At 32.4% G+C, this 13,609-nt stretch overlaps 1 protein-coding gene across 1 annotated transcript in view; it reads right to left on the reverse strand.

Annotated features, from left to right (window-relative positions):
* The window catches only part of LOC108363381 (sialoadhesin-like), a gene marked incomplete at its 3' end in the record, with an annotated part of 96,255 nt that overhangs the window by 45,510 nt on the left and 37,136 nt on the right, over positions 1 to 13,609 (reverse strand). Inside the window, exon 8 of the mRNA XM_017616730.1 lies at positions 9,690 to 9,826. Within this exon, the coding sequence (XP_017472219.1) occupies positions 9,690 to 9,826 (137 nt within the window). The remainder of the gene's footprint in view (positions 1 to 9,689; positions 9,827 to 13,609) is intronic.

Here is a 13,609-nt window from a genome sequence, read left to right on the forward strand (position 1 = left end):
CATCGCTGTACATATACCATACCAAAAGGAGTAAAAGTAGATGATATTACGAAGAGTTATTTATTAATTGAAAAAAAATGAATACATGAAATAAAGCAAACAATAACAAATATTAATATTAGAAAAGGTCTGTTTGTAGTTTTTCTATGGCTGAGACAGAGGGTTATTTCTTGTAAATATATGTCCACATATGTACATATGTAGAATATATGTACATAGTACACATATCAAAGGCTAGTAGTCTTATATTTTAAATTGAAAAAATTTCATATCCTTAAAGGAATTTTGCTACATACAATAATAAGCACACTTGGTTCGCGAAGTAATACCTAGCATTTGTTCAGAGGGAAACGGAGCAGGGGTGGGTTTTAGTGCGGTGAGCCGAAAGGCAAGTCCCACACTTATCGGCTTTCAATGCTTTAGGCCACCTCTACAAAAAAAAAAAAAACACTTAGTTCGCGAAGCAAGTTTTTTCTGAGTATAAGTAAACTGCACAGGAAAATAATTTGAATCCCTCTTATTAAAAATCTTTATTCTCTTTAAAAGATTTAACACAAGGAAATAGGGAAATGCTTTAGGTATTCTTTAAGGCGAGTTGTTGTTAGTTGTGATTTGATAAAATGTTGTTAATAATTTCTAATACAAGTAATTTTTAAGCAAAAAACCAAACCGACTTCGATTCTAATAGAAAATTTACGATCATCGTTCATTTCCAATGATCCAATGATCGAATTTAAACCATATAAATATGGGACTACATGTGAGATAAACATTTTCTTTCCTTTCTTTAAAAATTTCCTTTAAGAATTATAGAAGTCGGTTAACGTACAGCAAAGGTATGCGGTAACATACAAAAAAAAAAATAAAAAAATAAAATAAAAAGAATTCAGAAGAATTGATAACCTTTTCCTTTTATAAAGTCGGTTTAGAATAAAAAAAGTAACTTTTAAGCGAAAAACAAAAACGACTTCAATTCTCATATAAAAATTTAGGATTATCGCTAATTTCTTCATGATCCAATGATCGGATTTAAACCAAATTAGTATGGGACCACCTTTCCTATAAAAAAACAAATAAAAAAATAAAAATATTCCGACGGCCTGATAACCTTCTCCTTTTTGTGAAGTCGGTTAAAAAAAAAATATAAAAAATTATGCACCAGAAAAATGTGTGTAATCCTTTCCGAAAATTTTTACAATATATTTGACATTTTAAATTTCGCAACTTTGTTAAGCCGTTACTTCAAACCGAATCAAACAATACATTAAAGTGGACTGTTTTGAAGTTTCTGTATAAATTACAAAGCTCAGAATTCTTTTAAATTTTTTCTTACAATTAAATTCACAAACAAACCATTTTTATTTCTGAATTAAACTGACCTAATTTTTGCACAAACATGTTTACTTTCAATCAAATATATGGCTTTTCGCAAAAAAAACTCGCTGCTCATATTTCCTTAAATATATTCTTTACACGTTCATAAAGTTTTTAAACAAATATGCAAAAAAAAAACTTAATCATTTTATAATACCATTTCTGCTATCACTTTACTATAGCTGCTCATGCGAGTTTAGATATGATTGAATACGTTGGATTCCGACGTGCTAAAAACACACAGAAAGTTATTTCATCATTTTGTGGATGTTTTCAAAAATCAACCAAAATGTAAACGTAAACAAGAAAACTTGGCGTGACAACCAACACAACAGAAGAGAGTGCAGAAAAGACCACTCAAATACCATGCCGTTCATTGTAGTGTTTGCGTGCTCTCTTTTTATCTTCTTTAAATTTACACGATCTGCGAATAAATCAGAGTACATATTAGTTAGGTGTTAACGAGTCCAGCTGTTCGTCTCTTAGCGCATCGTTTCCAAAGAGGGCTGCGATGTGTGCCAATCAGACAGGTGATTGTGTGCCCCGATAAATATCTGGGTTTTCCCTGATTAGAAGCGACACCCAGTTTTGGCAATAGATGTTACATGGCGTATGAGTAACATTATTGCCGACTCATATTGCATGGCGCAGTACATTCCACCGCAGTTATTTAGTTAGTTTTTTTCCTCTACAAAACGATACTTATTTCATCTTAATACGTTGAAAGAGAAACCGAAGCGACTAGGCTAATGACTAATAGTTTTTAAAAAATTAACCTTTATATATCAGTATCAGCTTTTATATTTTAATAAAAACGGACGGCTTGAAATTCATTAAATTTCTCGAATTTGGAAAGCTCATTAATTTGCTTCAATTAAAGTATTTTTCGTTCCTAAAAATTATTATTAAAAAAGTTACGTTGGCGATCTTCTTGCGTCGATTTCGTTCAGAATTTTTAGAAAAATGTTTAGTATAGCCCATTCAATTTTAGTGTAACAAAGAGCAAGTTTAAAGTGGCTACAAAATACAATAGAGGCCTAAAATTTTACTACTATTCATTTATTATTATTTTTGCTTGTGGTCCATAATGAACTTTTCATATGGGACCGTAAAAAAAAATAGTTGTTTTATTTGACACTGTGTAACCTGCATGTATATATAAAATTTCAAAAACCAAATAAAATGTAGCACAATTATTGCTAGTTTTAAGAACACAGATGCATTTATTTTATTTTATATAAACATTCAATTCTCGAAAACCTTGCGCGCGTGTATTTTTGTGTAAATAAAAATATTCATTTTCATTTCTATGCGGCTAAAAAGTGATTCACATCAGATTCTAACTGCATTTGTACTTATATAATAACTTTCACACAACACAAACAAATGAAAACAAACAAAGTTANGATATTTTATATAAAACATTCAATTCTCGAAAACCCTGCGCGCGTGTATTTTTGTGTAAATAAAAATATTCGTTTCCATTTCTATGCGGCTAAAAAGTGATTCACATCAGATTCTAACTGCGTTTGTATTTATATAATAACTTTCACACAACACAAACAAATGAAAACAAACAAAGTTAGTTTGGTAAAAGTTTGTTCAAGGAGAGGATCTATGGAAAAAATAAAATAAAATAAAAACGTACAGCAAAAGCTACATATAAAATTTATAAAAACATACGGAAATAAAGTAAAAATATTGAGCATTGAAAAGTGAAAATCTCACGAAAACATTTTTATTAAATTCAAATAAAAAAACAGCAACGAAAAAACATTTATTGAGCTAAGAGGAGCATAGTGAGTGTGAAAACGCAGGTAGGTCGTGAGGTAGCAGCAGAGCATCTACTTACGAAAAAGCAGCAGCAGGCATGGGAAAAATGTAAAGTACTTTGCAAAGTCTTCAGTGTGAAAATAACCAAGTNTTGAAAATCTCACGAAAACATTTTTATTAAACTCAAATAAAAACAACAACGAAAACACATTTATTGAGCTAAGAGGAGCATAGTGAGTGTGAAAACGCAGGTAGGTCGTGAGGTAGCAGCAGAGCATCTACTTACGAAAAAGCAGCAGCAGGCATGGGAAAAATGTAAAGTACTTTGCAAAGTCTTCAGTGTGAAAATAACCAAGTCGGAAAAATGAGTTAAAAGGAGGTTTTCCGAGAGCCCTCATTTTAGATATTTTCAAGCGATTGCTCATTTCTTAACTTCTCTTTTTTATTTTTTATGGAATGGCCAGAGTATCAAGGCTTTCTGGNGTGAAAATCTCACGAAAACATTTTTATTAAATTCAAATAAAAAAACAGCAACGAAAAAACATTTATTGAGCTAAGAGGAGCATAGTGAGTGTGAAAACGCAGGTAGGTCGTGAGGTAGCAGCAGAGCATCTACTTACGAAAAAGCAGCAGCAGGCATGGGAAAAATGTAAAGTACTTTGCAAAGTCTTCAGTGTGAAAATAACCAAGTCGGAAAAATGAGTTAAAAGGAGGTTTTCCGAGAGCCCTCATTTTAGATATTTTCAAGCGATTGCTCATTTCTTAACTTCTCTTTTTTATTTTTTATGGAATGGCCAGAGTATCAAGGCTTTCTGGAAGTGATGTGCTGTTTCGAATATTTACAGAACCGGTTCTCAAAAAAGTGATAATGGAAATAGGCCCTATCGAAATGGCTTAACAAAATATTTTAAAAGGTTTTTACAAATAATTCAAGTTTTTTTATATATATTTTTTCTAAAATTTGGAAAATAAAATATACATTCATTCCTATGTTGTTGTTTGTGTTAAAAACACTTTACAAAAGTAAACTACATGAGATTAAATTTAAGTGACCATTTGTGCCGTTAGTATTTCATTTAAAACAAAGTTTTTTTTTCATTTAAAAATATGATTTTCTTACTGTTCATGTAAAAATAGATTTTTATCATACGTTATATGCAAGAAAATCGACAAAATTAAATTCTAAAAAATCAACGGTACATTTTAAGGACATTATATTTGCACTTTATTAGAACTGCGTAACCGAAAATTTTCTAAATATTCAGATTAAAAATTTGGAAAATTATTAAAAATAAATAAATAAACATAAGTGGCAAAAAATATCATTTTGAATCTCGGTGCTAATTAATTGAACTCAGGTGTATGCATTAAAAAAATGCGAACAGAATTAAAGTGTGCGAAACAGTAACGACACTGCCATAAATAAGTCCAACGACCGCTGCTGTTACATCAACGCCGCCACTGCTATGACTTTTCTCGTAAATTAACACACAGCGGAAAGTTAATAATTTCAGAATTTAAATGCACAAATTCGCACACAATCCGTCACTTGGGCAATGGAAGTCACAGCGATACTGATTTACATACGTACAAATGCCTGTATGTGTGTGCAATTTTACATGTACTATAGTATTTTTATGCTTAAACCATTGAATGGCGCACTTTTGAAATTCACGAATCGAACGATCTACACGCGCCGGCGCTTTTCACTTTCCACACACACTTTCGACACTTTAATTTACAGTGGAAAATTGTAAAATCTCTTTATGCGAACGCATAAATTGAATATTGTCACTTCTTGGTGTTTGCAGGCAACTTTTTTTTGTTTTTGTTGTTGCCGGTGTTGGCGAATTCGAGCTCGAACGCGCGCGCAAATGGGCGGTTGAATGCAACACTGTACTACGGTATATGAGTGGCAGCAGATAAGCGTTACGCTGGTAATGGTGCTTCGGCATTTTGCGGTTCACCGAGCAATTTGCCAAATTAAATTAGACCACAAAAGTGCCGTCAACGTCAAGACGACAAACACACCACCCACNGTTACGCTGGTAATGGTGCTTCGGCATTTTGCGGTTCACCGAGCAATTTGCCAAATTAAATTAGACCACAAAAGTGCCGTCAACGTCAAGACGACAAACACACCACCCACCACAAGAACAACAACAGAAAGCATTACCCATTGGCAAGAGCAACGTATAAAAGCCTTGCTGCCAACAATTACACAAATACATACATAAATATGTATGCATGTGTGTATATGCATATTCTAGTGAATTTATTCCAATATCGTCGTTCTCTGGTGGCCCACATTGCAGAAAAGCGTAGCGTGGAATATGGGAAACCAGCGGGGAGCTTAACGATGACTCTAAAAACTGGTAACAGTTGGTAAGATGCTTGGCTTAGTTTGGTTTGGTTGTTGCTGCTGCTGCTGCTTTTGTTGCTGCTACTGTGGCCGCCCTGACTACTATTGGCAATGCGCGCAAACAGCTCAGTGGGAGCGAGTAATAACTGCGAGCGACAGCAAGTACGGAAAAATAAATAATCAAATTGTGCTGGTGCGTCCATCAAAGTGTACAGCATCGACCCTAATGCCAAGCATAAATGGATAAACACTCCTCGAAAGGAGCCATCGCATGAAAGCGAAACTGGAAACAGATAAAGTCGTTACAGCTTTAGTGTATACAAAGGTCAAGAGGGAGGAGGGAAGAGCGAAAGTTGCGCGGAACGTCACAATAATAATTAAATAGCCAGTTGGACAAGCAGTTAAGTGGAGGAAGAAGGGCGTAAGGCAGGTCAGTGGCCACACTCAAGTTTTAAAATGAGCACAGCTGAGCCTTTTTCGCCGACTTTGATTTAAATACTTAAGTATAATAACTTTAGTTATGGCACTTGCTTTACAAATTTGGATAAATTTCTCGCTTAAAACGTACAAATTTTCTGGAATACTATTTTAAATATTCCGCCTATATTTTAAGTTCCAACTGGTATTTGCAATTCCCATATACTTGAAGTTGAAATTCTCACAGGATAAGCATTCCAGGAAAGACATTTTAATATCTATAATCAAGGAATAAACCGAAATCGAAACCGTAACCGTTATTTTGACCAGAAAAAAACACGAAACCGAAAACGTTTTAAGCACAGGAACCACTTCCAATCTGTTTCGAGATGAGTAGGTATAAAAATCAGCTGCAGAATCTGGCAACTACAAGCTGGGTTTTCTTCAGTGGATTGCAACAATGTTCCGTTACACGATAAAAAATTTGCTTTCACTTGAATTGACAGCTCTGACGTTGGCTGCACGGAACTTGATAGTCTATTTTCGTTTTAAGATGCCGTCGTCAAGGAAACAACTTAAAATTCTCGCTTTGTTCCTGTACACACATCTAAATGAAACAACAATTCTGGAGCACTGGACAGACTAACAGCGCAATTCTGGCTAAGTTAGTAAAAAGCTTTTCGTAAGACAAAATTGAAACACTTTTCGAAAGACTTTTGTTATTATAGCACTAAAGTCTTGGAAGCGAAAAGCTTTCTGAGAGAAAGCAAAGCACAGGCGTACTATTCGAGAGACCGATTTCGAATCCATGCAAAGCGGATTTTTTCATTTTTTTTAATCGGATTTCTAAAATTTGTTGTTCAAAAAAGCATATACATATGTATATATTTTTAATATAATTCAATTAAATTTTTAGAAACTTATTTTATGTTTGTTTCTTTTTAAAAATTTTTTATATTTCTGAATTAAATTTTCTTTTACGGTTATGGCATTTGTTATATGTCTAGATGTTATTCTGTTAAACAGAAGAATATTTTTTTAATTTGGTTTATTTTTTAGGACCTTATTTTATTTTTTTCTTCTTTTAAACTAAATTTTTTTTCTTTTTTTAATTCAATGTCTTATAATTTTTAGATTTTATTGTTTAAAAAAGAAAAATATATTTTTCAATATCATTTATTTATTTTCTAGAAATGTATTTTATTTTGATTTTCCTTTTACTAATTCGATTAGCTTTTTCAGTTTCTTTTAATTTTTGAATTTTGTTGTTTTAATTCGAAAAATAAGTTTTGTTTTTATTAAATAAATTTTTGTGATTTTGCATTTTTAATTTAATTTCTTTACTTTCTAGATTCCGGTTTTAAAATTTGTATTTTAGTTAAATTTTTATAAAAAATGCTTGTATTTTTACAGCTATGCTTATTTATTTTTGCTTTAGTTTCATATTTTTTATTTTATTCTTTCCTATTTATTGAAATTTTTATTTATTTATTATTTTTTATTAAAAAAATAATAATTTTTGATTTCATTAAACTAACTTAAAACTTATTGTTAAAAGGCGAACAACATAACGCTAAAAGCCCGGTTTTGTAAGACTTAGACAGAGAAAAAAGCTTTCTTTGGACTTTTATTTTATTTGAAATAAAATAAGCGGTCAACGTCGACTTTTATTCTTTAGTCCAGTAATACCAGTCAAACTTGGCCAAATATTTTTTAAGTCCGAAATAAAAGTCGTTTCCTAATAACAAACAAACCGCTCATCCAAATCAAACAAATTTGGTATCAAATGAAAGAGAACTGAAATGGCTTTCAAATATAAATAGCTAAACGAGGGTTGCCACCTATTTGTTAGTGACAGAGGTAAAACGTAGTACTTGAAAATATTTTGAAGAGCATTGCAACCTTTTTATAAGTCGAATTTTGTTAACTTATACGCAAGTTATATGAAATATAAAAAGATGGGTATCAAACGAGACATTTTCAAGGAATTTTTAGTTTGAACTTGGAAATCTTTGAACATAAAAAAAAAAATTTATTCAAATTATTTAATAAGTTTAACGAAATATTAAAAAATGGGTATGTATATAGGAGATTTGCCACGTGTTTAAGGTCAATTTATTTCAGCAGTTGAAAACGATTTTAGTTTGAAACTACCTTTAAAGGGGTTGCCACCCGATTGAAAAGTCAAATTCATTTAACTTATGCACAAGTTATATGAAATATTAAAGTGTGGTTTTCAAACGGAAGAGTATTAGGAAATCTCTAGTGATCTATTAGAGTTTTTTTGAGGTTTTCTGTTTAAAAAATTTTAATTCAAAATATTTAATAAGTGAAATTAGTCGTTAAACGATGGATGTTAATAGAACTGAGATTAAAATAGATTAATTTCTAATCTGTATAGAGGAGAGTTGCCACGTGTTTAAAAAATCAAATGCCACTTAATTGTAATTGTGAGTCACAATGTCAAACAAAAATTTGAGAAAGAAGTTAGTTTGAAATTACTTATAGTAAGGGCTGCCACCCGTTTGAAAGTCGAATTTGTTAAACTTATACACAAGTTAAATGAAATATTAAAACATGAGTGTCCAGCCATCTTTAGTTAGAAAATATTATTGATTAGGGTGATGTACTACATATGATCTGCGCCGTTATTTTGCATTTCGAAAATGGGATATCGAATTAAAGAACTGGAGCAGTAGATGTTTTATTTTTAGAAGTTAGAAATTTGTTTAGCGGTATTGGGTGATTGGAAATGAGAAAGGGATGTCATGCGCTTATCTTCAGTCGGAAACGGCTGGATGGAATTAGGTGAAACATTTGAAATATTTTGTTAAATTTTTTAATAGGGCTTCCATCTGTTTTAAAAGTTAAGACTTCTATTTTGGCCTGAAAAATGTTTTTAAATTATAAAATATATATAAATAGGTGGCAACCTTCGTTCATATATATTTCGGTCCTCTTTCATTTGATACCAAATTTATATGGTTTGGATAAGCGGTTGGTTTATTACGACGAAATGACTTTTAATACAGACTTAAAAAATATTTGGCCAATTTTAACAGTTATTACTGGACTAAGAAAAAAAAAGCCCGGATGTTTCAGTTATTATTAGACTTTTTCCCAAAAAACTCGAAAAATGTAATCAATCCAGAATTCTTGTCCAGGAGGTGCTGCCATCAACGCAATATTGATGACTCTATTCTACGACAATATTTTGTCCCAGACTTTTGCATACAAAATCGAAAAAATAACCGTTATTTTCGGTCTCTGAAAAAAACAACTTCACTTAGAAACTTGAAGAACTATAGATTTTTGATTTCTCCATTTAGTTTCTAAGTGTAAAGACAGCCGTGAGCGAATCATATGGCCGTATAATTTTTTCAAATGCTCTTAATGAAATTCCACCAAATATGCCACACCAATATGATGCCATAAATAAATGTATAAATGCAATTCATCTGGCAGTCGAAAAACAAACCTAAGACCTCCTCGTTAGTAGATCTTTGAATTAGTCCTTAAGGAGAGGCAGTAAAGAGCTTTCAAGATAGTTGCCAGAATTGACAGCTGTCTTTCGAAAGACTTTGTGACGTGTCAACGGGCACTCGCAAGTCTTTGCTATTCGTAGAATTGTACATACATATCTATATGTACCTGCTCACATTTATGTAGACGAATGCATAAATTAGCCATGAAAAAACGCCATGCTTCATAATCGCCCAGTCAAATTTCAAGTGTCAAGTTTAATTAAAATCAGTGAACTTACATTTTTGAACCAAGCATACGAAGTTACTGGTGGCCTCGCATCGGCGCGACACTTGAAGGTCACGTTTTCTCCCTCAGATTTGGTCACAAAACGACTGGGATCCTCGTTGGCTAAATGCACGGACACTGTTGGTGGATCTGTAAAAGATGGGATAAAAAAAAGTATTTGAATATTATGGGTCAGCACGAATAAATATAAATTGAAGTTGGCGGCAAGTTAAATGAGCGATACAAATTGCAGCATAAAAGTAAACTGAAATAAATTTGAATGGGTCAAAAGTTGCCGCCACAATGAGCCACAATGCAGCCATGTGTAGCGCACAGCAACAGCAACAATAACGAGCAGGCGCTGAGAAATCATTTGGCACGAAGCTGGCAGGCTGAGTTGCAGAATATAGAGGAGTAGTTTGGAGTAGAAGGCGGCAAACGAAACCACTTTGGCGCACAGTGTGCGCAGCAGATAACGAAAACTCCTCCACTTAAAAACTAATTTAACAACACTACTGCGCTGTTTGTTTGCCAAAGGCGCCATTTTTATTACCTTTATTACACGTGTAACTATTTATAATTTTTTCTATTCTATTTTATATGCCTATTAAGAAGGTTTTATTAAAAAAATTTCGAAACTGCATACAGCGCACACCGTGTGGCGCCTGCTGCTACCAATGAATTTTGTTATTTAAACCAAGTATTTTATACAAATAGGCGAGTTGCCATATAAAATATGTATACATACATATGTACGTAAGTGGCTATGTATATGCTAATGAAGTAGAATATATAAGTATGTACATAGTTTGTTTGTGTGTGTTACCAAAACTGCCTGCTATGGAAAAAAGCGCATTAAATGCGGCCCATTAGACACGCTTGCGCGCACTTTACTTATTTATATATGTATTATTCCACAACAAGGCAGAACGTTGCACACCAGAGCTAGCCATGTCTACATGGACGGCAGCCGAACGAAGCAAAGTAAATTCATCTGAACTGAGGTCATATGAAATTTACTAACTCGAATGGGAAGTACTCTCTAGGTGAAGTTGAATCGCTGATATAAAATTAGGCTAATAGAATGAAGTATGGCGCAATGGGATACCATTTCTACTCACTAGATCACTAATACACTTTCAAGCATTAAATTGGTTGACCAAATAGCTACAAACGATGTATACACCTACAAGGATATCTAACAACATACGTATGTTTATGTATTATCATAATGCAAATAATGCTTTTCATAGTTTGAGCAAACGAATATCTGCACAAATGAGTTAAAAAAAGAAATAAATAAAAAAATATAGCCACAAAAGTGAGAAGGAATTTTAAGCCTAAATACACTGTAGGGACGCTAAAATGAGACACAAAAAACGCCGATACACGTAAACTTAATTTTAAGTTTGCATTAATAATAATAATCAGGGACGGTAAATAGTCATTATTTTTTAAGTTTTAACCAAAAAAAAATCAACAAGTTTTAATCGTCGAAGAACAGTTTTAACTATACTGACATATCTGCTTTCGACCGTCCTACTGTAATTTAAAATGATTTTTATATTTGAAATTTAATCAAAAATGATTAAAGATAATAATTAATATTTGAATTTGGTTGTTCGCTCAAAGGAAATTATTGTAAAAAAATTAGAGTTTCTGTGTAAGAAATGTGTGTTAAAGTCTGTTCCTTTAGAAAAAATTAAGCTACCAATGAAGAAAATCAATGGACAAATAAGAAAGTAATGATCGGGCAAATGAAAATGCCCAAGGCTTTTGGTAGAAAATATGAGCAGAAAGGAGTGTTACTCATACGCCACGTACACCTAGGTACTTAGAGTGTTTGTATTGAAAACAAGAGGTGTCAGAAATTATTAATTAATTAATCAGAAACTGTCATAGCTAGCGAAAAGTGGTGTATATACAGTTTATGGAGAATTGTACTAGCTCTTATTGTCCGTATCTTGTATTATGACTCTTCGATTAATTCGTAAGATATACGTGATTAAATGAAACCACTCTTTTTTTAAGCTGAATAACGGTAAATTTCAAATATCTCGAAAAGTTATCCATAGAAAAAAAATTATCTCAGTTCTCGCAATCACCGAGCAATTCTACATAGGAACAGGATAGTGACATCTATAGAAAATGTTTGCTGTAAACCACTGTTATCGATACCATTCTTGGTGGTTGTTTAGTCATAAAAAGCTGTGTCCTAATACATAAGCTGTGCAGTAACAAATATATACAACTTTTTTCTGTTTAAATTTCATTTTGTTTACATACAAAATACTTGTTTATATTTTTCTTATCCCTTAATTGCAGCTTTAATATCTGTGTACGAGTATGTGTTATGCTGAAAATTTAATTTAAATTGTACAAAAGAAAAACTACAAAATGACCTACTGGCATGAATGCAGATGTGTTTTCTTCCATTTAATTTTATTTCTAATTTTTATTTCAAGCATTCGTACTTGAGGACATACATACTTATATATCCAAGAATCTTTTTATCTACATACATACGCATGTATGTATGTGTATGTACATTAGCGTGGTTCATAAATGAAGGTTAAAAAAATAAAAAGTCAAAATTGTAATGCTCTCACCCCCTAGGATTGTTCTTAATGGAGAAAATATGCCCTTTTTATTTCGAAATTTAAAAATACCATTCCATATATTTTATATAGAAAAAAACAATTTTTCATATAAATGGTATAAAATTCATATTTTTCTATCGGAAAACTCTTTTTCTCTTCAGGAGACTTCCGAAAATAATACCGAATTGTTATTAAGTAATTTTTTAATACTAAAAATTTGTTTATGGGTCCCGCACTGCATTTTTTTGGGGGGTTTTGGAGGGCCTAGAAATATAGTTTAATAATTACTAGAAATCTGCTGAAGAGAAATAAACTTTTCAGATCAAAAAACATTGATTTTCAATAATTCTAAACTATTTCTCTGAATTTTTTTTTTTTTTTTTTTGCAATATAAAATACACGCACCAGCCTCTAAATAATTTTTGATAAACAAAAAAAATCGCGGATGTATTTTTTCGGTATAGAATAACCCCAATGGACAGCATTAAAATTCCAACTTTACTTTTTTTTGGACCCCCCTAAATTAAATACACCCATATTCATACCTACTCGTTAAGATCATAAATAAGTACAAGCTTATTGTGCTTGGCACCACTCTTGCTGACATTGTTATACTATACGAGTAAAATACATATCTACATATGTACATATGTATGTATATACATATATTGCGGCACTTGCGTTGATAACGAAACGGCATGCCGTTGTACGCTCTGATTTTGCTCATTGTTCCTGCTGCTCGTTGTTTCCTGCTGCTGCCAATAACGCCTTTTCCTGTATTGCCCACTCTTTGCGAATTGGCAATCGAATATCACATAGATAAGTACATAAATACGACGACGAGGACAGGAGTATTGTGCTCATTTTATCGCTTATATTACTGTCATGCTTGTCCTTTCCACTGTATTGGCTATTATGGGAATTAAATATCTCTGCATACCTATGACACTATGCACACTACTCGCCAATGTCTCAGCAATTCTGACAGATTCTAAAAATTCATTTCACTATTTTCCATAAGCATTTTTCTATTCAATATGTATGTATGTGCATACACAAATATGTATATGTATGGTTTGTATGTATATTTAGCTGCATAAAACATCAAGATATGCCCATAACCATGCTAATATATTTGCTTGTTTGCTTGTAATTCATTTTACAGGACTCGAATACCACAACCAGCATTCTCAATTTGAAGGTAACATCGGAGAACGATAATGCTGAACTGACGTGTCGTGCATCGAATCCTTGGTTCTCTGGTAGTGCCATTGAGGACAAGCGCATCATTCGAGTGGCATGTAAGTATAAACATGCATGTACATATATATAT

The sequence above is a fragment of the Rhagoletis zephyria genome, unplaced genomic scaffold (genome assembly GCF_001687245.7).
Source record: "Rhagoletis zephyria isolate East Lansing unplaced genomic scaffold, Rhagoletis_zephyria_1.1 Rzeph_scaffold_01264, whole genome shotgun sequence".
NCBI classification, from domain to species: Eukaryota; Metazoa; Arthropoda; class Insecta; order Diptera; family Tephritidae; genus Rhagoletis; species Rhagoletis zephyria.